The sequence below is a fragment of the Gorilla gorilla genome, chromosome 1 (assembly GCF_029281585.2).
Source record: "Gorilla gorilla gorilla isolate KB3781 chromosome 1, NHGRI_mGorGor1-v2.1_pri, whole genome shotgun sequence".
In the NCBI taxonomy this organism is placed as follows: Eukaryota; Metazoa; Chordata; class Mammalia; order Primates; family Hominidae; genus Gorilla; species Gorilla gorilla.
Window position 1 is genome coordinate 101797235 of NC_073224.2, and position 25266 is coordinate 101822500.

At 59.1% G+C, this 25266-nt stretch overlaps 2 protein-coding genes across 12 annotated transcripts in view; both read right to left on the bottom strand.

Annotated features, from left to right (window-relative positions):
* Nucleotides 1–2: 2 nt before the first annotated feature.
* On the bottom strand, nucleotides 3–15934 carry ZBTB7B (zinc finger and BTB domain containing 7B). Of its 11 annotated transcripts, none has more exons than XM_019023352.4 (5): nucleotides 15836–15934; nucleotides 15579–15679; nucleotides 8126–8265; nucleotides 2713–3872; nucleotides 3–2307 (listed from the first exon to the last, which is right to left on the bottom strand). In XM_019023352.4, exons 1-5 carry the CDS (start codon nucleotides 15877–15879, stop codon nucleotides 1842–1844), a joined length of 1911 nt encoding a protein of 636 aa, XP_018878897.1. In that variant the 5' UTR covers nucleotides 15880–15934; the 3' UTR covers nucleotides 3–1841. The 11 variants fall into 11 exon arrangements, with proteins under 11 accessions (XP_018878897.1, XP_018878941.1, XP_063550601.1 ...); XM_019023396.4 differs by having other exon boundaries at nucleotides 15853–15891; XM_063694531.1 differs by lacking the exon at nucleotides 15836–15934 and adding an exon at nucleotides 7510–7609 and having other exon boundaries at nucleotides 15579–15787.
* Nucleotides 15935–24080: 8146 nt separating this feature from the next.
* Nucleotides 24081–25266, bottom strand: part of LENEP (lens epithelial protein) — a 1244-nt gene continuing 58 nt past the window's right edge. The window contains exon 1 of the mRNA XM_004026847.4: nucleotides 24081–25266. This exon is cut by the window's right edge and continues 58 nt beyond it. Within this exon, the coding sequence (XP_004026896.3) occupies nucleotides 24739–24924 (186 nt within the window). The 5' untranslated portion in view covers nucleotides 24925–25266 and the 3' untranslated portion in view covers nucleotides 24081–24738.

Sequence of the window (25266 nt, forward strand, 5' to 3'; positions counted from 1 at the left end):
TGTGAATCTTAAATTATTATTATTTCTTCCTGTCGCTTACACCCGAGGTGGGGGAGTTGGGATGGGGGGAAGGGAATAGGAGGGGGGAGTGCCTCTCCCCCTAAGGCACTGACTGGGAAAGCCGAAAGTAGGGAGAAGGGAGGCCACATTGTCCCCACTTTCTGGGGCTGGGCCCCAGGTCTCCCCAGCCCTGGGCTCCCCCCATCACCTGAAATGCTAAGATGAGGCCCAGGACAACCCGATCTCCCCGCCACCCCAATATATTACATCATCACTTTTTAAATAGATAACAGGGACTGGTCCCGCTACCCCCTCCCTGTGACCCCTCCCCACTGTTAGGGGTACCTGGGCAGCTGTGCAAATGGGCATGGGGGTGCATGGAAGGGAGGAAGAGCACCGGGCCCCTGAACCTGCCCCTTTTAAGGAGAGGGAGGAGCCGTCAGGCCAGGAAGGGGAAATAGTGCAAGGCAGAGCCCAGGCTGCAAGAGGGGTCCAGCACCCAGCGAGGAAGGGGGGGTGTCCCCCACCCCCAGCAGAATAGGGTAGTTAAAAATCTGAAACTAGATTTCAACAAGACCAACAGAAGAGGCTATGTACAGAATGGGGGTGGATTCAATCCTAAGAGCAGAGTGGGGATTATTCTCCCCTGCCTGACAGGAAGCCCGGCTGGCAAGGATCTGGGAAGGGGATCACTTTCCCACAGGTCCGCAGCCCCTTCTCCTGGGGCCAAGCGAGAAGTTCTGTGCCCACTGCCTTGGCAAGGGGGCGCCGCTCACCAGCTGGGGTGGATGAGGAGCGTGAAGACAGCTCGCTCCAGTGGCCGCGGGGGGCGCTCGCCCACTCAGAGCATGGCCGCCAGATGGCGCCGGCTCGCCCGCTCTCCACAAGGCTCTTCCAACCCCTTACCCTGTCCCACACCCTTCGCTGCGCCAGCCCGGGGGCGGCGTGAGTCAGGGGCGGCAGCGGTGGCGGCGGCTCCGGCTCGCACCTGGGCGGGGAGGAGATGGGGAGGAGGAGAAGAGGGTAGGACGCCGCCCGGCCCGCCCTGCCCTCTGGCCCCGGGGAGGGAGCGGCGGGAACAAGACATTCCCTGCCCAGGGCCGTGGGGAGGGAGGGATAGGGAGGGGAGTGGAACGGAGCGGCTCCCCTAGCTGGGCGGGGCCCCCCTCTACTGCCCCCAGGGGCAGGCGAGCCAATCAGGCCACCCCGCCCCCTTCTCCACGACCCCATGACTCAGCGCCGGGAGCAGGGCGGAGGGGGACTGGGATGGCTCCTTCCTTACAGGCCCAGTCCCCCAGTCTTTCAAGCTTCCACCTGGCTTTCCCCCACCTACCCTTCCTTTGCCGGCCCCCTTTGCATAATTCACTGCCAGGAAAAAGGAACAGAAACCAGGAAGGAGGGGTCTCGGAAGGGAGGGGCAGTCCTTCACCCCCTTACACAGCCAAAACCCCCAAGGGGCATAGGGGCGGGGCAAGGCTTTGGTCCCAAGCCCCCACCCCCTAGAAACCCGCATAGCCGAAGTGGGACCCACAAATCAGAAATACATTATTGCTTCTACTCCCCAGGAGCAGCTGGGGACAGGGACCCCACTTTTACAATACAGCTGTAAATATATACACAATATATGTATCACTCCTTGGGGGATCACCCCAATTTGGGGAGCCTCTGCCCCAATACCTTCTTAGCTTGGAATTGGAATGAGGGCTGTGGGAGGAAGGGCTGATGCTGATGCCAGCAAGGCTCCGTGCCCCAGACCCCTGCTGTGTCTGTCCTGCGTGCTCCCACTGCTTGGCATGGGTGTCCCCGGCCTTGTGCTGCTTCAGTCTGGCCCTCGTCCCTCTTTAAGAGGACTCCATGGCACCTTCAGCCTGGGGTGTGGTGGGTGCCCCTTCCTCCTCATCATCATCAGGGGGCCCTGGGGTAGAGACCGGGGGCCCAGTGGGGGCTGACTGCTCCCAGAATCGAGCTAGAGAGAGGCGGAAGGTGTCCAGGTGGCCATTGGAGAGGTCGAGGCCAGCGGGGGATGCAGCAGCGGTAGAGGGTGGCGGGTAGTGGGGTGGTGCATCGTCCTTGCGGCGCCGTCGGGTGCGCACCTCCAGGCAGTTCTGGCCTTTGAGGTGGCGCTGCAGGTGGTCCTCCTTGGCGAAAGCCTTGTGGCACAGGTGGCACTCATAGGGCCGGTCCCCCGTGTGCAGGTGCATGTGGTTCTTGAGGTCGTAGCTGTGCAGGAAGCGGGCTGGGCAGTGCGGGCATGAGTAGGGGCGCTCTCCCGTGTGCTTCCGCATGTGGATCTTCAGCTTGTCGTTCCTGGCACAGGCAGGGGTGAGGGGCAGGGAGGTGTTCAGGATGGGATCCCTGGCTCCTCCTGGTCATACCACCCTGGCCTTGTCCCATCCCTGTCCCTCACCATTTGTTACCCCACTATTGCCCTAGGAGATACCCTGCTAGCTCGCCTCTAGCTTAACTAGGCCTTGTCATTATCCACTCCTCTGCTTCCAGCACTGCCCTCCTGGGCACCGAATCCTCCGTGCTCCAGACCCACCCCCTGCTGGCTTGTTTTCTTCTGCTCTCCTCACTCTAGTAACCCACCCATGCCCCAGTCCCTCCAGGACCACCTACCTCCACCTCGGGTCTCCTAACTTCTTCCCCATCTCCTCCCACCCTGTCCCCTACCCATGGCCCCTGCCGGGCCCTTCCCCACTTGCTGCTCACCTGGTGAATCGAACACCGCAGACCTCGCAGGCAAAGGGCTTCTCGCCTGTGTGGGTCCTCATGTGCCGAGGCAGTTTGCCTGCCCCATGGATGATCTTGTGGCAGACAGGGCACTCCTGAGGCATCTGGGAGCGGCGTTTGCGCACCAGCTTGTCTTGGCTGTCCAGGCCTGGTGCCAGGTTGTCCTGGTGCAGGGAGCTTAGGTAGGCCATCAGGTCAGGATCGATGGCATCCTCATCTGAGCCCAGCTCCTCTGGGGACAGCGGGGGCCCGCCACCCTGCGCCAGCCCATAGGCTGGGGGATATACCAGCTCCTCTTCTTCTTCCTCACCCTCATAGGGTTCGTAGCTCTGGGGCCCCTCAGGAGGGGAGGCAGTTCCTGTGGGAGGGCTGTAGCTGTCCCCCGGCCCACTGCCCCCACTGCTGCCCACTCTGCCCGCCACCTCCTCCTCCTCATAGGTCAAGGGATGGGCGGGCACTGTGGGCACCTCAGGGACTAGGTGATTTGCTCTGGCCCCCTTGGTTTGCAGGAAAGCTTTCCGGGGCTTGCGGCTGCGGCGGGCAACAGGCCGAGGTGGCGGTGGCGGAGGTGGTGGGAGCGGCACCTGTGGAGGACTGTCTTCACCATTGGGAACTCCAGAGGCCGTGGCTGTGGCAAAGGCCTCCAGATACTGGCGGGCTCGCTCACAGTCATCCTCGTCCGGGCTGGGAGCTTCTAGCCCACTGCCCTGCAGAATCTCCATGCAAGCAGCGATGACACACGGGATCTCCAGCAGGCGGGCAGCCTGGAGCACAGCTGGCATGTTGGCGCTGCTGGTGGTCAGTGTGGCTGTATAGGCAAATTCAAGGAGGGCGCCTAGTGCCTCTGGCCCTACAAAGTCCAGCTCACACACACCGGCCCCTGCTCCCCCAGCGGCCGTCCCGCTGCCCCCGGCCCCCATGACAGCTCCGCCACCGCCCTCAGTGAAAAGCTTCTTGAAGTAGTGGCTACAGGCAGCTAGCACAGCCCTGTGGGTGCGGTATTCAAGGCCCTGCGTCCGGATGGTGAGGTCACATAGGTGGCCCAGCTGGCGCTGCTCATTGAGGCAGCTCAGGAGCTCACTGCTGTGGTCCGGGAATGGAATCCCAATCAGGTCATCCTCGGGGCTCCCCATCTTCTCCTGCAGAGTCAAGTAGAGGGGAGATTAAGAGCGCTCAGCCCACAGGGGTCTGGGGAAAGAGGACCAACTTTAGCCAATACTTATTGAGGGATGACTGCATGCCAGTCACCCTTCTGAGTACTTTACACTCATTTCATCTTCCAGAACCCTCTGAAGTATGATCATCATCTGTTTCACAGACAAGGAAACTGAGGTTCGGACAGGTGAAGTGATTTTCCAAGTTAAGTGCAGAACAGTGTTCAAACTCAGGGAGTGGGCCCGGTCCTTGTTCCTAACCACTATACTATTCTACTCTGCCTCTGTGGCAGCAGGAGCCCTGCCTTTCTGGCCCTTTCATAGAGGTCCATCTATGTCACCTGCCCCATTCCCCATCTCTTTGGAAGGAGCAGTGGACTGGGAGATAGGATGCCTGGGTCCCGGTTCAGGCTTCATAAAGAATTGGCTGAAGGACCGGGGGTGGTACTGGCAGCTGGCCTCAGTCATTTGAAAAGTGAGGTAACAGTCTTTGTAATGGAACCTCCTCATAACCTGGGGAGAGGCCAATGAGAGAGTTCAGACTCACACTGGACCAAGATCTGCTGGAGGCCAGGCACAGACAGGTGCTTTAACTCAAGTTATCGCTCTCCAAAGCAGTTAGGACACTGTAAAACATATGCAAACAAGAGAAGGCAGCTTCCAAGCATCATCCTCTTCCTCCTCGTGCCCCTCCCCTGGCTACCAAAAGTTCACCTCCCCTTCTAGATCCCCCGCTTCTCCAGGCCAAACGGGAAACACAGCTCCCAGCATCCCTCCCCCAACATCCTCCCCTCCCCCATGGGGCCAAGGAGCAGCCACCCTTTGCTGGGGTGTCACTGGCTGGCGCGGGTGCTTCCTGCCCCGCACAGATAAGCATCGCCCCCGCCCCCTCCCCCACTGCCAATAGGCCAAGTTCCAGTCCCACCCCCCACCTCCCCCTCAGCTACTGCCACCCCTCCCTCCCTATTCCAGGAGAGCCCCGTCTCCAGAAGGCCTTGGTCCTGCTCTCTATCCTTTACCCTCCAAGGCCCAGCCACAGGAGGTGGGTGCAGAGCAGCCAGGAGGTGGGTGCAGAGCACCAAGGCTGGCAGAGGTGTCGGCAGGGGTTGGGGCCTGGAAGGGGGTGAGACCTGCTTTAAATCCTGGCTCTGCTACTGTCTTGCTGAATGACCTTGGGAAAGTCATTTCTCTCTGTGCTTCCATTTCCTCAGCTGTGCAAGGAGGGGGTGGAAGTAGTGGCCCCAATGGCTCAGACCTTCAGCCCTGACATTTTGTGGGTCTGGAGCAACTGGAGACAGTGCTGGGGCCTGGAAAGAGCTGGGCTCTGGAGTCAGCCAGGCTTGAGTTTGAATCCTGTCTCTGCCACCAGTTAGCTCCATGACCTTAAACAAGTGATTTAATCTCTGAGCCGCCTTCCTCGTCTGTAACATAGGATAATTCCACCTGACTCCTAGGGTTGTGGTGAGGGTTAAATGAGACCAAATATGGCACAATGCCTGATATGCAGTGGGGATTCGATAAATGTTCTGGCCTTGGCCTACCCTGGGGTCAGATTCCACTATACAGATGGCCTCTGTTAAGAAAACTACTTGGGGACAGGTCTGCCTCCCTCCCTCAAATCACCCTGAGGGAACCAAGCTACTACTAGCTACATGACTTTGGACAAGTCACTTCCTTTCCTGAGGAGGCCTGTTCCTCATATGTAATATTAAAGACTGGTCCAGATGATCCCTAAGGCAAGTCCCACTGACATTTTGTCAGTGTCCCCTCTGCCACTCCAGCAGCTGTTCAGACCTGGCCATTGATGGGGAAAGGTTTTTTTTTTGGGGTGGGGGGGTGAATGGGGGAGTCAAGCTACAAATTTCCTCTTTAGGACACAAGAAGTGCATTCTCTGTGTCTGCCTCCCTGCCTGCCCTCTTCATTGCAAGGCCAGGGCTCCTGCACAGAAACCTTGGGTGAGCAGCACCCGCATGTCCTTCTTTGCTTGTAAGCCACCTCCAGGCACCCTTAGATAGCTCACCTGTTCCCACCTTAAGTCCGAAAACCACTTCTCTCCCGAGGAACCAAGCCATCTGGGAGCTCTCCCTGCTCCCTTTAATCCTCCTGCCTGTACTTTACAAATGGTACAAGTGGCAAATGGCCCCCAGACTTGGGAACAGACAAAAACCAGGTGGGCAGCAGCAGCAGCAGGAGGAGCAGCAGCAACAGTGGCTGCAGCTACTTAAGCAGCAGTAGGCACCCTCCTGGGCCAAAGTGGATCCTGTCCCTCCTAAGGGGCATGGGTGGGGCTGTCCTCGCTGTCCATTGGCTGGGAGCTGGGCACTGGCAGGCACGTGGCTCACCCCATCCCTCTCCCTCCTTCCCTGCCCACCCCACCCATTCCCGCTGCTAAGCCCGCCTCCTTTCTCCCACCCCAGGGCCGGTCTCCGTGGCAACTTGGTGTGGTGGGGGCGCTGATTGGCTGACCTCACTGTCAGGTCACAGGCTCAGGCTCGTTCACCACGCAACTCACACAGGGATTGGGCAAGGGTGGGTGTTTAACTCCTTAGGCCCAAATCCAATGCCCATGGCCAAGAGGTAGCAATGAAAGAGGGGGAGAGGCAGAGGACATGTGTGGGAAGGAGAGGGTGTTCATAAGCTTCTCTAGCTTCTGGGAAACTCCCCTAACCCTTACCCAGGGCTCTAACACCCATGCCAATATAGGTGCCACCTGGAGCTATGGTGGTGCCAACCAGGCCAAGGGGCCCTCCTAGACCCATCATCTGGGAGGGATGGGTGGGGCAAAGGCCTCCCCCTTCTTTCTGCCAGGGCAGGGCACTGGTGCCAGGGTGCCCACCCTACCTTGGGCACCTTTCCCACCTCTGCATCCCAGAGGGCCCAGTCCCCTGACGCCCCATGAAGGCGGCCCATCCCCACCCAATCTGGCATGCCCCCTCTTGCTAAGACCTTGTGGGCATGGGTGTGTGTGGTGGTTGGGGGTGCAGCTGTGCCAGGGAACCGGGCAAGGTCTGTTTGGTCTGTTTGCCTGGTAGGGGGAAGAACTGGGGGCCCCACCCCATCACTCCCCTCTTTCCCGCCACCCCCCCAGGCTCCCCTCACTGTCAGGCCTGCTAGACCGGCCAAGCCGGTGGGCAGCTCTCTTGAAACTGGGCCCTGAGTCAAGCCTGCCCTGTCCTTGGTTGGGGGAAGACTTCAGGGTGAGAAAGTTGGGAGGGGGTAAAGGTGGGAGTGCCTATCACCTACCCTTCAGTGCTCAAGGGCACCTGGCAGGGTATGTCCAGCACCAAGAAACCAAAAGGTGGAGGCCACTGGCCTGGTCTTGGAAAGAAAAGGGAGATGGGAACTCTTTCCAGGTGCTGACCTCAGGCAGGGTCCAGTGCAGGGCTGGGGGCCACGAAGGCCAACACTGCTGGCTTGAGCCAGCCGAAGGGCAGGGATAGCAGGCCCTGAACAGGGCAGCTGAGTAAAGCTGACCCCCCTTTCCCCCACCCTGGGGATTAGGGGAGTGAGGCTTAGTGTGGGGGGCAGCAAGCGGAACCAGGATTAGCAGCGGAGAAAATAGATATGGGCCTGGGACACAGGCACACAGAGTCCCCCCTCCCCAGGTTCCAAGGCCCCTACCTCTAGGCTCTGCCAGGGAGCCTGAGAGGGGCCTGGCCAGGCTTCTCCAGGAGCAGCAGCTTGGGGTGAGGGAGGATGAGGACCAGGCTGTAACATCTTCCTGCCAGGGATGATGGAGAGACCTGAGGCTCTTCCCAACGCTCCTGGTGCCTTGGCTGGCCACCCCTCCCCCTTACTTCTGTCTCCTTTCTCCCTCCACCCCCCACCCCAACTCCAGCCTCAGGTTCTCTTCCTGTTTTTTTGGAACTAAGTTTGCACGAAGCCATGGCTTTGGCCTGCGTCTGGACCAGGGGGGTGGGGAAATTGGACAGCCAGTCCAAAGTCCTAAGGGACCCAGGAATCCTTGTTCTCCAGCTTCCCCCACCACTTCCCAGGGCCTCTGGGGCCCAGGAGCTGCAGCCATCTGGATTGCCCAGTTGGGGAGGGAAGGTAAAGGGGCTGAGCCTCTTCTCACATGAGGACTAGAAGGGCTTCAAAGAAGAGGTTCTCTGCCCAGGGATGTCTGACATTTATGGAGCCCTTCTCTCCCCACCCCAGCCCCTCCAAGCTTGTGCATGCCTTCCCCATCCCCCATATGACGCTTCCCCCTCCTAACCTCACCACCCCCAGCACTCACACTTCCTGGGGGCCGAGGCGGGGAAGAGAGACCGCAAGCCACGAAGGGGGAAGGAGGCGAGGGGAGTTGGCTGCTTCCCGGTGCTGTGGGGGTTAAGTCTCTGCCCAGCTCCAAATCCCCCAGTCCTGGTTCTGGGGCTCCTGAAATGAGGGAGACCTTAATGCTTCCCTACATTTTCTTTCCATGACACCAGCCCTTGCCCATAGCCCCTTAGTCCCCATCAAGGGAAATATGAGGAAGATAAAAGATGGCGGAGGAAGGAATGGGGGCAACTCTCTCAGCCTTCGCGCCACCACCTTTGGGTATTCCCTGCCGTCATCCAGCCCTCACTCTTGCCCCTCTCTTGGCCTCCTGGTTCTGTCCCCTCATTGCCTCCTCCGACCCTTGTCTTCCCTCCACAAGTCTACCCTTTGCTTTCCTTCCTTCAGCCCTCCCTGAACTCCGCATCTGCTCCACACCATCAGTGTCCCTAGGCCTCCTCCCAGGAACTGTCCCTGCCTCTCCTTTCTCTTCCCCTTGGTTCTCTCTTGCTCAAACTTCTCCACTTTCTCCATTGGCCCCCTGCTCCAAGCATCCATTCCCTTCTCCCCAGGCATATGAGGGGTGGAGAGCCGCAGAGGAATTAAATCAGGGACCAGGCCTGCCTTCCAATGCCAGGTCTTGCCAAAAGATGGTTGAGTTTAGGGCACCCACACCCCACTTTTGGATGAAGCAGGGGACCACAATTTGGGAGCCAGTTGGGGAGAATGAGTGGTGGAGGGGGGTTTGCAGCGAGAGCGGATGTGGGGTGGGGGTGGGGGGACAACCTGTGCCTCTCTGCCCGTCAGAGTTTCCAGCCCTGGAGCTGCTGGACTTTCCCCGGAGGGTGCCCACCCTGGACCAGGCAATTGTCCACTTGGACAGACTCTGGCCATCAGGATTCTCAGCAGGGTCTGCCTGGACAGTGCCAGCTCCCCTTAGGGCCTGAGGAGACCGCACAAGGTGCCAGGGTCTGCCCTGTGCCCACCCCCTCCCCCCCAGCCTAGTGTCTCCGGCTGGGTAACCGAGCTGGCTGGTAACCCCACACCCGCCAAGCCGCCAGCAGAAACCTGAGCCCCCCAGCCCCAGAGGACACCCCAGCCCGATCTCCGGAGCCCGGCTCTCTGCCAGCCTGTCCAGCCTCCTGGCCTGGCCCAGCAATCACTCAGTCCCTATAGGCCCCTCTTCTGCCTCTCCTGATCTGCTTGGGTCCCCTTAAACACTGAGGCCTCCCCACATTCCCGCTTCTCAAGCCCTCAGTTCCCTAAACTCTCTTGTGAAGTCTGGGCACCCTCTTCCTGACCTGTTTTTCAGTCCTCTGACCCTTGGCTAATTCTAGGCCTCCAAGCCCCCCTGGGGCCTGATCTCCCAAGCCAGAGCAGGGCCTACTCACCTGAACGCTGAGGGGCCTGGCGGCAACTCCTCCTGGCCCCTGGGGGCAGCAGGTTGGGACAGGTGGGGGAGGGCCAGGCTTGGGGGGAGGTAGGGTGGCTGTTCCCCGCTCCAGCTCCCTCCTTCAAAGGGGCCGCCCACGACCTGGCCCAGCCCCTCCCCCCTACAGCCTTAACCCTCTGGGTGCTGTCCCCCCTCCCCCCAGCTTGGAGGGAGGGGTTACCGGAGGGCTGGCGGCGTGGGAGAGGGCCCAGAGTCTCTGCCTGTGGTGCCTGAAGCCCCAGCAGAACCCACCCACTCCTGTCCTTACTCAGTCCTAAAAGAGGAAAAAGGTGAGGGGTAGGAAAGGTAGGAGCTGGGACAGTCCAGGAGGACAGAGATGAGGAGGAGCAATGGGAGAGGCTACTGGAGGTGGGACCAGGAGAAGGAAGAAGGGAGGGGAGGGGACGGAGGCAGCAGTGGCCAGAAGAGGGAGGAGGGGAACCCTGGACAGTCAGTGCCAGGGGTGACAGGTGCCTGGGTCCCAGCCCCTCAGAGTATGTGGGATGGGGACCACAAGGAAGCCCTCTAGACCCCAGCAGGCTCCTCAGTCCCCCTGGGAGCTGGCCGAATTCTCCCTACCCTGTACTGGGCTGGGGCCCTCAGGGGCTGGGCAAGGCGGCACCCCGCCCTCCCCATAGCCTCACCCCAAACCCACTCACATACCACAGTTCCTTGCCCGGGTGCCAACCCCTGCCAACCAGGCCAGGGGGCAGCACTCATGCCAGCCCCCAATAGCCAGGGGGATCAGGGGGAACAGAGCTGGCCTGAGGGGGATAGGCAGATTGGGGGAGCTGTGGGCACCGAAAGAGGAAGGAGCTGGGAGGGGGCATCTGCTGGGAAGCGCCTAGCCCCACCCCTTGCGCAAGCTGCTGCCACCCTGGCCGGTTGGGTGGGACCCGCCTGGGCCTGAGGGGCAACTCAGGAGAGCTCTGAGCCCAGACATGGATGGGCCACCAAATTTCACTTAAACAACTCCTGGGGTCCCTTATTCCTGGAATGAGGGTTGCCCTAGTGACCCCCAGACACTAGGCCATCCCAAATCTTGCTAGGCTTGGGGGTACCATAGAAATGCCCCCTAAAGTATCCCCTCCCCTTTCCCCCAACAGCTCCTGGCTCAATGCCGCTGGCCTGCTGCCCCTCACCAGCTCCCGGCCCGGTTGGCACCTACCCACCAGGATGCTGGCAGTCCTGCCCTCCTCTCCCTCCTACCCCCCTGCTCCCAGCGCCCCATGCCAACTGTGGGCCTGAGGTGGGGGAGGGTCACCCTGTGCCTTGGTGCCAGCCAGATGGGCCCAGGCCCCTAGGCCCTACAGATAAGGCCTAAGACCCTGTTCTCAAACCACCTCCTCAAGAGGTAGCACACTGGTCAGGGCCTACACAGAGAGAGCCTAGGAGGCAATGGACAGCCCTGTGAGTAGTTAATGAAGGCTCCACACCCCAGGGTGGGGGCCAGTGTCTCTCCCTACCACCAGGTGCCAACCTCCCGGCATTCCCCCTGCCCAAGCATTTGCTTGGGCACCAAAGTCCCTGCAATTCCTGAGAGCCCTAGTGCCTGCAGCCTGCGAGGGAGTGGGGTGGGGCTGCTCTCTGCCCTTTGATCCCCATAAAGGGAGGGAACCAGCCTAGAGGGCAGGGGGCAGGGAGGGAGTTCATGGGGCCCCTCTGTTTCACCCCTGCCAGGGGCAGCAGGGCAGGGTGTGGGCATCTTTTGGGTGGGGCCCTAAGGTGAGGACGGGTAGCATGTCTCAGCAAGGGAGATGGATGTCAATCATAGGTACACAGCATCCCATGGCAATGCGATAGCAAGAATAAAGTGGGGGGATGCAGAGGGTACCCACATTCCAACCCATCCCAGTTCTGGCTTTCACCCTCATCCAGAAACACTTCCAGACTCAGCCAAATTGAGAGCTCAAGGACTACAACTCCCAGTGTGCACCACAATTGCTTTGTATGTACCTTGGGAGTTGTAGTCCCCCTTGAGAAGCTCTGGGTTCTCCTCTTCCCCAGAGCCTTGCTGATGGGTGAGAAGGGCAGATGACTTGGTCATGAATCTCCAAGGGGGCTAGGTTTAAGAAGAGGTAAACGGCTAGGATGTCCATGGTGGAGGAAAGAGGACCCCTGCTCCCAGGCAAAGGGGGAGGAAAGGAGGAAGGAAGGAGGAGAGGATGTCTGTTGAAAGGGGCATATGGGTGGGGAGGAGTTGGGGGGACGGTGGAAACAGGAAGGAAACTGAAGCCAGAGACATGAGGTCGAAAGTAAGGGCCTGGGGGAGCCCCACTCTGAGGCCTGTCAGGGACTGGGATGGCATTTCCCCATGTCATTCTTTTGGCCTGGGAGGAAGAAGAGGATCAGTGATGTCAAAAGATAGCAAATTGATATATTTATGGGGGATCACTGTTTCATTTGCCTGCCATAAGCCCTCTTTTGCCTGGGGCACCTTCGACCCCTGAATCTGGCACAGGTATTTGCTGACTGAGAAGCTCTGAAGGCTGACCTGGTTCTGGGGAAGATAGCAGGCAAAGGAAGGGGTTTGGGGAGATCAGGGCTAGGCCTGATGGTGAATATGGTAGAGGTATATGTGGGGTTAGGCCCAGGTGTGGTCAGGGCAAGTGCTGGCAAATGAGAATGCTATCCTCCATAGCAGAACCATGGCATCTGGAGGCCACAGGGAAGAGAGGGCTAAGATGTGCATCCCAAACTGTGGGACAGGATGAAGAGGGCAGCCCTCTCTGGTCTCCCTGGGGAATTTGTTAAAGGTAGCTTTGTCCCTGTGCCAGTGAATATTAAAGATGGCAACTCAGGGGGCCAGGTGGTAGCTGGGTGTCTTTCCCTAGTAGAGGTGGAAGTCAGAAGTGGGCAGAGGACCTGCTTTGAAGCCACTTTTCCTGGGCTCCCCAGGGCTCTGGGACAGATGCTGGCAGGCCCCAGCCAAGACTCTTGCCAAGACCTAGGCCTGGCTGGGTGTGGGGGTCTTTCTTGTCCCTACCCCACCAAACACTTGATGGTGGATGACAGCAGCTGTATCCCCTTCCTCCCAGTCCCCCGGGCCCGCCTTGGCGCCTGGCCGCTTCTGTGTTGGCAAGAGTGGGGGGGAGGGGGCAGCGAGGCAACTTCAAACTGTCCGGGCAAAACGTCAAGTTTACTCACGAGTTTACTCAGCACAAGGAGGGGGAAGAGGCCAGGGCGGGCACACCCCATGCCAGGGTCCTATCCATCTGCCTGTCCCCACCTTCCTCCCCCACTGTTCTCTCCCGCCCTAGGCCAAAACAGGCACAGGCCCTAAGGCCTGGTGTCAGGGCAGTCTTAACTCTCAGGAAGGTCAGGGAGCCAAGCGGGGCAGAGGCAGGAAGCCCCGCAGCAGGCCCAGAGGCTTCTGTCAGAGGGCAGTGCCCTGCCTGGAGCCCATTCACTACTCATCTTGGGGCCTTGGTCTTGGGCCAGAAGAATTGGGTCTCTCAGCCATTAAGAAGGGGGCAGTACCAGGCCAAACCTCCTCCATCTGAGCAGTCCCCTGGGCAGTGACTTCTGACCCCAAATGCCCAGTCCTAGGCTGTCCCTCAGTCTGATGCCATCCAGGCAGCCATAGGATCAGGGGCTGGTTCTTTCAGCCTTGGCTTGGAATGGGGGGCTGGCACCCTATCTGACCTACTTCCCTTTCCTCCCCACCTGCTTTCATTTGCTTCTCTCCCCCAGCCTTCACTGTCCCCACCCCAGAGCGCTCCGCCCCCCATGCCTGCTGGGCCCCCTCCCCCACCCTTCCCCAGGGTGCCAAGTGCAGGCACACAAAGGGCCTGATGGTGCATTGTTAGCCCAGCCCCCGCTGCCCGCCGCACCCTCCCTGGGCAGGCACTAGGCCAAGGAGGAGCTGGGGGCCCTGGGTGCCAGGGGGCACCATGGGGAAGAAGAAGGGGACAGCACCTGTCTTCCAGACACTGGGGTCGACATCAGCCAGAACTGAGTAGTGATGAGAGTCCCATTAGAGCAAGCCTGTCTCCTTGACACCTGAGCCTAGTGGGCACTGCCTTCTTTCTTCCCCAGAGCCCCATTCTGGTGGTATTAACCCCTTTTTGACCCCTGTGCCAAGGCTGGGGGTGTGTGGTACCCAAGGGAGAGGACAGTGTCTGGGGGTGCCAGCAGGTTGTGTTGTGCCCACAGCAACCATGTAACAGAGGCACGCTGGGGGAGCTGGGGTCCCTGGGGCCAGGGACGGAGGCACTGACAGAGATTTCTCCTTGTTTCATCAGCTGCTCCAGGGGGAGCCCCCTACCCTTCTCCCCAGTTACCACTAAGGAGGAACACTAACTATCACCCAGACATAGTCACAAATATGTCCCTCTCTAGCGCAGCACAGCACTCCTTATGCCCACTCTCTCCTCCCCAACCTGATGTCCACTCCATGCCAGCTCTCCCAGCAGTGCCAGGCGGGTACAGGGGTGACCAAACCAGTTGGTGTGTGTGGGGCAGCAGGAGGCAACCCCATAATCCTCCAGGCCTCATCCCCACACTCACACATACTCCCTTAGGGACCAGACAGTTCCCATCCTGCTTTAACCCCTCACAGCCCAATCTGGTTCCCCCGTCCCTGATAAGCGGTCTCCCTCCTCCAGGAATAAGTTGGGGGAAGGGGGAATAGCTGCGCTGACTCATTCCCATTCTCGGCTGCAGCTAGGGGTCTCCAAGGCATTCGGGCGGGGGTCAATTCAAGAACACCCTCCACCTGGCCCGGAAGCCTGGACAGCCTGCCGGTCTCCCCCTCTCCCCAGCACCCACTTCCGGTGTCCCAAACTAGGTCAGCAGCGCTCGTTTCCTGTGGGTCAGCTAGCACCGGCGCCTCTGCCCCTCCCCTGCTCCGGACCCAGGCTCCCCGCCCCCCTGCCCCCCAGGGCGCCCCGAGGTCTCACCACGTCTCAGCCGCCCTTTGATACGTGGGGGTTGTGCGGGGCGGGGGGCAGGGGACCCGCCCTCTCTCTAAACACCAGCAGGGCCGGGGCGCCTGGGCAGGCACGTGTCCGGGCACAACCCGCTGCCCACGCCGCCCCCCCACTCCCGCCCCCACCTCGCTCTGGCCGGGACACGTCGCTCTCTTACTTGGGATGGGGTGGGAGGAGGGAGAGAAAGCTGGAAATTGAAAGCAGCGCCCCCCACCCCTTTGAATGGCAGCCTTCTGCCAGGCGCACTCTGTAGGTTCTACAACAACACAGTAGCGACCCCCACTCTGGGCTGGGGCAGGTGCGCCGGCGCCGGTGGGGGGACGGGTAGTAGGTAGGAGAATTCTTCCTAGTCACCCGCCCTCGCTCTTGGGTTCTGGGGGCATGAGCTGGCGTGGAAAAGGTAGCGGCGGGACTGGAGCCTGAAGGAAGGGAGTGGGATTGAGGGGGCAGGGAAGAGAGCGGTCGTTCTATGTCGGTTCAGAGGTTGTTGCTGAGCCCCACTACCGCTGGAGAGAGCGCGGCTCTGGAAGCGCAAGAAACCGAATAGTCCAGCCGGTAACTTTCCCCCAAGCCGCGGCTCCTCCTGCGCCCCCCCAACCCCCATGCAACTGGCCTGGGGCCAACCCACCGCGCCAGGGGGCGCGGGGTGGGGGGGGTGCGCGTTGTCCTAGTTAGAGTCCGTCAGCGTTTCCATTCCCTCAACTCGGTCCGGTCTGGGGTCTCCCCCTAAAGTCACGAAGGAGACTGGGGGAACGCTGAGCGTCGCCTCACCCCCTCTCCATCCCGAAGCCGCCTGTCTGTCTGATCCCAGGAGAAGTGCAGATAAACTTTCTGGGGACCCTCCGCCTAGGGTTGGGGGGCATCCGCAGTTCCTTCTCTGTCTTTCCTCCCAGTTAAAACCAATTCCAGAGACCCGGGGTGTTGGGAAAGCACAGGGAAGGGGAGTGGTGGGAATGTGATCTGCATGCGTGTGTATGTGGGGGTCCCACTTACAGGACGGACGAAGGACACTGCAGTAGTCTCGAGCCTAGTGAACCCCGAGCCAGGAGACAAAAGTGGGGTACACTCACCTCTCAGCCGTCGGGTCCGCTGGCTGGAGCTGCTGAGGCTCACAGTGTGGGAAGAAGCGCGTCCCCCACCAGGCCCGGGGGCTTGGGGCCCTGCTCCGGTCCTGGTCAGAAGGCCGCGGTCAGTTGCTCGCCGCTCGCTGCTGGGGGGCTCCTCCTCCGCCGCCCTCTGCCTCCTCCTGCCGCCCGCCCCCCCTCGGCCGCCAAGAGCCGTACATTCACCTGGCTCCCACCCGCCCCCCCCTCAGGGCCCGCCTCACCTGTCCTGCTGTCTCACCTGTCCTCCAGCTTGCTTTCCCCCCATCCCTCCCCTCCCTCCCCCCGCCCCTGCCACCCCCCAAACTCCCCCCCCAACACTTAGCGACACCCTCTGTCACTTCCTGGTTTTTCACCCGCCCCCCCAGGCCCCCTCCCTCCGCCCAATAAGGACATAAACTTCAACCCCTTCGTCCAGCCAGTCCCTGCAGAGCGCAGATGGGTCCCTCCCTCCTTTTTTGCCCCCTTCTCCAAACTCTTACTTAGCTCTCCTAGCCTTTCCCACCCTCCTCCTTTCCCTCCTTCTTTCCTTCTCTCTGTCTCCCTTCACCTGCCGCGGTCCCTCTCTCCCCCCCTTTCTCCTGCCCCTATCTCTCCCAGTCCACCTTAACTCAAACTCCGCCCCCGGCCCCCATCCAGCCCTTTGCTGCTGCTCTGCCCGCCCCCTGCACGCCACCGCCCTGTCCGCTCATTGGCCTGAATACCCGCTCATCTCCAGTAGGTCTCGCCTTGCGTTCGTCCAGGGAGGGGGCGGAGCCGAAGGGCTGGCCTGGAACCTGGAGAGGAGGGGGGAGGGGGCAGTGTCCGCAGCGGCCAGGGAATCGAGCACCCCCTACAGGGGCTCCCTCTCCTTCAAGAGGGGCTTCTGTAGGGTCAGGACCTCAGGAGGGAAGGGTATGAGAGGTTAGGGATAGGCTGGGTGGGGGTGAATTGGGGACTTAGGGTCTTGAGGGAGGGGGTCCCGTGAGGGGCTGTAATCAGGTCAGGGACCTAGAAGGGAGGGGGAGGGGGAGCCACCAGGCCTTCGGCTCCGGCCCCTACGCCCCACCCCCTCTCGGAGGGAGCCGGGGAGTTGAGCCTGCGGGCGCCCTGCGTCCCTCCCCACGCGTGACGGTGCCCCGCGGGGAGGGAAGGGCGCCCCAGGCAAGCAGCCTCTGTGCTGTCGCCAGTGCCCGCTGCGGCCTTGGCATTGTCGGAGGGGAGGGGCCCAGTCTGCGAAGGGGGAGGGGGCGCGCCGACGCTTTTGCTCCCCACCTCCATCCCGCGGGTTCCCTAAGTGGAGAAACTGAGTCTCCACCGGGGAGGGATAGCTTGACATGGATTCGCTGAGAGACCCAGGTGGCGAGGGGTGCCTGGATGTTTTGGGATGTGTGGTATGTGTAGGTTTTGGGGAGGACCGGGATAAATACTTAGGAGCCCCCCAACTGAGAAAGGTAGCGGGTGAAGGATGTTTCTGACTGAGCCTGCGGAGCTGCGTACCCCAAAGGGCCCCTCCCACTAGTGTCAAATGGAATCAAATCCGGCTACCTAGGGCCAGGTTTGACTCCCCTGCGACAAGCCAGGCCGAACCGGGTCGGACTCGCTTTCCCCTCCCAACCCCCCTCCGCAGGGGGCCTCCCTCCCTTTCCAGCAGGTGGCTTCTCGGGACACCAGCTCAACCTGTTGGACCACAATGGGCGGCGCCAGGGGGGCCCTGGCCCTCACCCGGCCTGACCCGGGATCCCCGCGCACGAGGGGCGGAGTCCAGGTCCCTCCCTCCCTCTTTCTCCCTCTCTCCCTCTCCGCGCCGGGCCGTGACTCAGCCTCGGGGCCGCTGCCCTGCGCCCCAGCCAGGGGCGGAAAGTGTGAGGCGCCCCTGAGGGCTCAGGCCAAACCAAACAGCCCCCCACCCCAGACATTATCTCACTGGAGAATTAGGGGGGCTATAGGAAGGAGGAGGTAGCGGCAGGCATGGGGCACTCTGGCTCGAGTAATCCTCTCCGGGTTTTCCTATCGTCCCTGACCCCCTTGGGTCGCGAGGCTGATCACTGCTCCGGGTTTTCTTCTCAGCCCCGCCGGACAGATCCTGGTCCGGAGGGGCCCGGAGCCGGTGGGGTCCAGGCCGGGGTTTTCCCCTTCCTACTCCAGCAGTCTGGGTCGTGCAGGCCTGGTGAAGGGCTGTGCTAGGGGCTAGGCGGCAGTGCCACAAGTGAAATGGAGAGGGGGCTGCTTTGGGGAGGAAGGAGGATAGCCAAGGAAAGGGGGCAGGGGGCAGGGGGCAGGGAGCGGGGGGCGGGGGGCGGGGGGTGGTGGGAGGTGGGAACGTGGCCCGGGGAGGGCAGAGCCAGGGCTTCCAGAGGCAATAGAAGGGCGGGCTCCCTGGCACCAGCCTTTGGGTACAGAAACTCGAAAGGTGCCCAGTGCCTCAGGCTTGCCTCGCCCAACTTCCCCCATGTTTGAGGGTCGCGTTCTGCGTCTGGCTGAACATGACTGATCTTTCTGCGGCTAGATTGCCACTCCTCACCTCATTCCCAATGGTCCTGGAACCCGCAGTTAGTTCCTCAGTGACGCCCACCCTCCCTTGTCTCTCTTTTTCTCCTGGTGCAAATAGCTCCCCTCCTTACTCAGAAATCGGAGCGGGGAACCCCTACTTGAAATTCCCTCTTACCCCAACCCCTAACCACGCCAAACGACTGAAACAGCGGCGGCAGAGAAACGCTGACTGGGGACCCCGCCCCCTCCCATGAAACCCCTGCTGGGCCCCAGGGGCCGGCCGCCCCCGCCCCGCCACCAGGCCCAGACTGGAACTGGGAGCTGGAGGGCAAGTGAGGGGCCTGCAGGGGCCGCCTGGGGATAGGGGAGCGTCCCAGATCCGCATGTTAAGACTTAAATTTTTAGGTGACCAACTAGACCTTAAATTTGGGGAGAGTAGCACGAGTTGGACAAATACCCAGAGAAGGAAGTGTTTACCCTAAGAGAGGAATGAAAGCCCCGAGTGGGAGGACTGAATACCTGGGGCTGGGGACAGCGACTCGGAATGACGGCCAGGTGCGCGGACTGGCCGGGCCACGTGCGCCGAAGAGTAGAAGCATAGAAGTTAGATGCTCGCAGAACCTGGGGGAAAGAGGCCTTCAGGTGTTAAGAAAGGCGAGGCTTTGCCTGGGCGGGGTCCTGCGTGAGTGGGTCTGGGGGCCTGTTTCGGAATGTGGGGGGCTGAGCTGCAAGCGGAGCGTCAGTCTGCGCCAGGCGCCCACCTCTTCTCCGCTGCTCCCCCCCATCCTCCGCTGCCTCCGCTTCCCTCGAAAAACCCGCCGCCCAGGAAACCGCTGGGGGCGCTCAGACCGCAGACCCCCCACGCCCCCCGCCCCCCAGCGCTCCCACCGCGACCGCCCAACCCACCTGAAGGGGCCGTGGCCGCCAGGGGTACCCCCCTCCCGCCGACTCCCCCTAACACCTGCGGGTGGCACTATTTATAACTCCGCGCCTATTCCGGGCCTCTGGGTTGGAGCCGGCTGCCGCGCAGCGCTAATCGCCGCCGGGATCTCTGCGCCCCCCAAGGCCGGGGGAGGCAAATTTAGCTTCAGGAAGCTCAGGGGAACATTTTCCAAAACTCCACGTCCCAGAGAAGGCGAGGCAACCCCTCTGCACTCTGCCTCCCTCCGATCAGCCACCAGGAGGCGCAGGTCTCTGGCTCCTCGAACCCAGCCAGCTAGGAGGTACGGTCGCTTCTTTGAAGCTGGGGTAGGCGAAGGCCTGAGGGCGAATGATGGAAAGGAACTGAGGCCGAAGAATGGCTGGAGGAACGGGTACGCTCCAAGGCTAGCGAACACTCTACAGTCTGAGAGTAACTGAGAAAGTTGGGTGGGGGGAAATAACTCACATGCAAGACAGATGTAAATAGGATGCAAATAAGAGCCTATGCCCATGCCGGGCGCGGTGGCTCTCGCCTGTAATCTCAACACTTTGGGAGGCAGAGGCGGGTGGAACACCTGAGGTCAGGAGTTCGAGACCAGCCTAACCAACATGGTGAAACCCTGTCTCTAGTAAAAATACAAAAATTAGCCAGTCGTGGTGGCACACGCCTGTAGTCCCAGCTACTCGGGAGGCTGAAGCAGAATTGCCTGAACCTGGGAGGCGGAGGTTGCGGTGAGCCGAGATCGCGCCATTGCACTCCAGCCTGGGCAACAAAAGCCAAACCCCGTCTTTAAAAAAGAAAAAATGCCTGTGCCCTTGGGGATGGGTCTGCGCTCTGGCGCTGCCAGTGAAATGATTGCCACACACCCCTTTTTGCTGGCCTCTTGGTGTTGGGAAAACGTGGGACATCCCCACCCACCCACCCCTCCCCGCCGCCAGATTATTGCTATGATATCCAGTTTATTGCCTGCCGCTCCTCAGACCCTTGGGCCGTGACCCCTCTCCTCCAACTGTTTCTTGCATGCCAACGAGGGTCCTGTATCCGATGTAATCCGCCGGGAATCCTGGATATCAGGCTTCTCCTCTCGCTGTTGTACTTGAGGGTCACATCCAGCTGGTCCCTCCTGTCTCCATTCCTACTCCACCCATTCCCACACCCCCTGTGACCATTAGAGGGCACCAGGGCACCGAGGGGTAGGTGAGGTTTTAATGGCAAAGGCCACAATTACTTTTGCACCAGCCTAACATCTTGGTACCCTGTCTCCCTCACCTCCCTCCTACCTTACTCCACTTGAGTTCCTGAGGGAGTAATTTGGACACTCAAAACCTGAGTTGCCCTAGTTGGGAGAGATACTTGTGGGGGAACAGCCACAGAGTGGGGAGCCATGGGCCAGGAAAGATCTCTTGGCTGTGTGGATTAGGTGAAAGGGCTGCAGCTGAAACCTCCAAATGAGCTGAGAACAGGGAGCTTAGGGCTGAGGTGGGAAGTGGCATGGAGTGGGTGCAGAAGGGGGCGGTGGTACCCTCCATGCTTTTGTTTGCATGGCCCTGCCTCCAGGCCACTTTGGCCACCATCTCCATGCAAACACCAGCTCAGAAGAGGAAGGCGGGCTCATTAGGAGAAGCCGTGAGTTGGGGATCTGAAAATCTGGGTTCGCTAAATGACTCCTTTACTTCAGTGTGCTGTGTATGTCCTTGGGCGAATCATTTCACCTCTTTGGGCCTATTTCCTTCATGTTAACATGGGATAATTGCTGAAGTGGACTTTTGTAAGGCTCAAAGCACTCTGTATTGTGAAAAGGGCTCTCTGAATGGTATCTGAGGTTTCTTTTATTCTCCTCATCCCTCTCCTCAGTCTTTACACTGTCAAAGCCCTCTTTCCCACTCTGACATTCTGCTTGGGCCACTGGCATTCTCTACCTGTCACTCCCCCTGCTGCTCTCTATTACCCTTCTCACCACAGGCCACAGCCCTGGATTCTGCCTTCCTCTACCCACCACTTCCCCAGTGGTCTCTGCCAGACTTCCCCTCCCCTGGCAAAGGCCCTTGGGCTCAGACCTCAGACTCCAGGATCCACCTCTAGGCACTGCCCCGCTTGGTGGGAGTGAGGCCTAAGAAAGGAAAAGAAGGCGGTAGGCCAGGGCCTGAGTCAGGGAAGGAAAGGCTGGAGCTGGCCAAGTAGGGTGCAGGCTCTGAGGGGGGAAGAAGGAGCCCCAGATTCATGGGAAGGTAAATTCTGACTACCCCCATCACTGGGACCAGGTGAGAGCCTCTCAACGTACCAGCCAAGAGCACTAAGCTGCATTTTGTGGATGCCTAAAGAGATGCACTGAGGCCGGGCACGGTGGCTTATGCTTGTAATCCCAGCACTTTGGGAGGCCGAGGTGGGCGGATCACTTGAAGTCAGGAGTTCGAGATCAGCGTGGCCAACATGGTGAAACCCTGTCTCTACTAAAAATATCAAAATTGGCTGGGCGCGGTGGCTCACGCCTGTAATCCTAGCACTTTGGAGGCCAAGGCGGGCGGATCACGAGGTCAGGAGATCAAGACCATCCTAGCTAACATGGTGAAACCCCGTCTCTACTAAAAATACAAAAAATTAGCTGGGAGTGGTGGCGGGCACCTGTATCCTAGCTACTCGGGAGGCTGAGGCAGGAGAATGGCGTGAACCCGGGAGGCAGAGCTTGCAGTGAGCCGAGATCGCGCCACTGCACTCCACCCTGGGTGACAGAGCGAGACTCCATCTCAAAAAAAAAAAAAAAAAAATCGAAATTAGCAGGACATGGTGGTACGCTCCTGTAATCCCAGCTACTCAGGAGGCTGAGGTAGGAAAATCGCTTCAACCCGGGAGACGGAGGTTGCAGTGAGCTGAGATTGTACCATCGCACTCCAGCCTGGGTGACAGAGTGAGAATCTGTCTCAAAAAAAAAAAAAAAAAAAAGACGCATTGACCTGCCAGGGATAAGAAATAAGCTCAAGTTGGAGTACTGTAGAGGCTAGGCTGCTGTAAAAAAGAATGGACAGGCTCTCCATGTACTGATGTGGGATCCTGAATCCTGTCCAAGGTTTATCAAAGGAAAAGAAGCAAAGTGCAGAACAGCGTGGAGAGTATGTTAACTAGGAAGAGTAATATATCCAGAATCCAGCCACCCCTCACTACTGCTATTGCTATAAACCTGGTCCGAGACCACCAACATGTCTGGCCTATATTGTGCCATTACCTCCTAATAGGTCACTCGTATTCTACCTTTGCTCCCCTGAAATCTATTCTCAACACAGCAGCCAGCTTGAGCCTTTTAAATTAAAAAACTCATTTCACACTCAACATTCGGCAATAGTTCCTCATTTCACTCAGCATAAAAGCTCAAATTCTTAGGCCCTCTATGACCTGCCCCCATTCCCACCTCCAGCTCGATTTCCACTTCTTTTTTCTATAGTGCCTATCATCTAATAACATATACATACTTAAAAAAATGTTTATAGTTTGTCCTGTCCACCCCCTAAAATGTAAGCTTCACAAGTACAAGGATCTGTTTTGTTCACTGCTGTATCCAAAGACCCACAGTGACATATAATATACACTCAATAACTCAATATTTGTTGAATGAATGAAGATGCAGTCTGTGCACAGACTGGAATGTTCTCCAAGAAACTGGTAACCATGGTTGCCTCCAGGGGGAGCGCTAAAGGATTGGGGGATAGACGTGGAGACTTTTAACTATTAGAGTTCTTTTTTTTTTTTTTATAAGACGAAGTCTTGCTGTGTCACCCAGGCTGGAGTGCAATGGTGCAATCTTGGCTCACTGCAACCTCCACCTCCTGGGTTCAAGCCATTCTCCTGCCTCAGCCTCCCAGGTAGCTGGGACTACAGGCATGCGCCACCACGTCCGGCTAATTTTTTTGTATTTTTAGTAGAGATGGGGTTTCACCATGCTGGCCAGGCTGGTCTTGAACTCCTGACCTCAAGTGATCCACCCACCTCGGCCTTGTCCCAAAGTGCTGGGATTACAGATGTGAGCCGCCGCGCCCGGCCTTTTTTTTTTTTTTTTTCAGACGGAGTTTCACTCTTGTCCCCCAGGCTGGAGCACAGTGGCATGATCTCAGCTCACCACAAACTCTGCCTCCGGGTTCAAGTGATTCTCCTGTCTCAGCCTCCCAAGTAGCTGGGATTACAGGCACTCACCACCTCGCCCAGCTGATTATTTTTAGTAGAGATGCAGTTTCACCATGTTGGCCAGGCTGGTCTAGAACTCCTGACCTCAGGTGATCCGCCCGCCTCTGCCTCCCAAAGTGCTGGGATTACAGGTGTGAGCCACCGTACCCGGCCTGGCCTAAAGTTCTTTACTCTGGGCATATATCACCTTTACAAAAAGAACCTAGAAAAAAAAAAGAGTTAACTAAGAAGAAGGCTGAGGAAGAGCTGGTCCCAGGCAGGGAGGAAGAGGGCACTATCTATAATCTCCAGGCCAGTGCCCCAAGTGACAAAGGGCTGGGGGATGATAACTGGCCCCCAGGAGGGGCCAGAGAATGCTGGATGGGAATCCCAGGGAAATACTGAACAGTCCCAAACAGGCTGGCTCTGAGGTTTGGGGGGCTGTGGGTGGGCACATCAGTAAGCATAAGCACCCCCTGAGCAAGACGATACACGGGTGGTGTATATCTACCACCGGGAGTAACTCATGGAAAATACCAGCTGTGGCTACCAAGAGGAAGTAAAGAGCCAATTCTGCTCAATCTAGCTGTTTATGTCCTGATAGGGCTGTGCCATGATAAGCCTGAGGGACCTGTGTGGCCACACAGGTGTCTTTCTCTTGTAACTTTGTATGTGAGCTGGGAGCTCTTGTAGCTCATGGGGTTCTGCTTCCTTGATGAGCTGGGGACTAGCCTCAGCGCAGTGCTTTCCCCAAGATCCTCAGAGGCAGGAAGCTGCCTGGACCAGGTCTTCTATTTGGGAAAGGGCTGGGTCCTCTGGGTTTCCACACACCCTTGGCCTCACAGATGAAGACCCTACTCAAGCTGGGTCCCCTCCTTACCCACAGATTGAGAGGAACCTGAACTGTCTTCCACCCTCCCCACTCAGGAACCAGTGAGTCAGAAAACCTGGCTTTCAATCTTGGTTCTATTCAGGACAAGCTCCTTCCCTTCCTGGTCTGCACCCTTGCTCCCAGACCGTTCTAGTGCTGACTTTTTCTGATTCCCCTTTAGACACTTATAATCTTGGGCCTCAAGGCCTATGGATTATATTTATAATTCAGTGATTCTCAAACAGGTATCTTAGGGGGCAGTCCATTCTTGGTACTATGAGGGTATGGTAAGATCAACCATCTGAGCTGGTGGGCTCACTGTGCCAAGCTTGGAGGAGTGCCAGGTCTTGCCACAATCTTACTGGGGTCCTAGCCAGAGCAGTCCAAGCTCCTGCCCACCAGAGGTCCACCAGAGGCAGGGGTTGGGAATGAAGGAGGCTCAGAGATGAGGCAGGTCTGCTAGATGACACAGCTCAAAGCAGGAGCCACACTTTACTCTTTACTCATTGTTTATGGCCCATCCTTGGTCAAGCACAGCTGGCCTCAGGAGTCTTGATGGCAATTGGGCTGGGGGCTAAAGAAGAGAATGAGAAGCTAAGGCAAGCTCTGCCACAGAAGCTGCAGCTATGCCTCCTGTTTACTCTACCCTGCCCACCTGAGCGATGCCAGCCATGGTGCTGGTGGGGAGAGGAGGCAGTTCCCTGCTACCATTAATCCAGCAGTTCCTTGATACACCAGCAGCAGAGGAGGATGTAGGCGACTTCCTTCAGGGTCCGCTGGAAGCCCTCCCACCCTGTGCCCATCTTAATGACAGGCACCCGCAGCCCAGTGTCTCGAGGGGCCCCTCTGAGGAAGAAGGGTAGGGTTTGGGCTAGGGGCTGTGTCCGGGGCTGCATGTGGGCAACAGTTCCGAGGAAGGGTGTGGGAGCTGCCTCTAGTGCCTTTTATCAACACTGTCCCCACCCCCTTCAGCCTCATGACTACAGAGACAAAGGATCCAGGGTCTAGCAAAGGGAAGGTTCTAGGCCTGGGAACAGGCTGAGTCAGCCCCTCTAGACAGGGATGGGAGGGTGGGGTTAGTGGGAGGGAGGGCCTGGCCACTCCATCTTTCATCCTCCACAGCTAGGCCAAGGCAGCTTCCCCTCTTCCAGCCCGGGTGGTGCCCTGCCTGATTGCCCTTTTCCCAGTGGTTGGCACAACTCCTGCTTTCGCCCTCTGGTGGGCTCCTGCTAAGGCTG

Bases quoted from the DNA above. Each gene is read 5' to 3' on its own strand.
- ZBTB7B (XM_019023352.4), bottom strand. From the start codon at position 15,879: ATGGGGGGAAAGCAAGCTGGAGGACAGGTGAGACAGCAGGACAG. The intron at 3,873-8,125 runs GTGAGTGCTGGG...TTGACTCTGCAG, and splicing joins CGCCTCGGCCCCCAGGAAGT to GAGAAGATGGGGAGCCCCGA. The intron at 2,308-2,712 runs GTGAGCAGCAAG...TGCCTGTGCCAG, and splicing joins TGCGGTGTTCGATTCACCAG to GAACGACAAGCTGAAGATCC.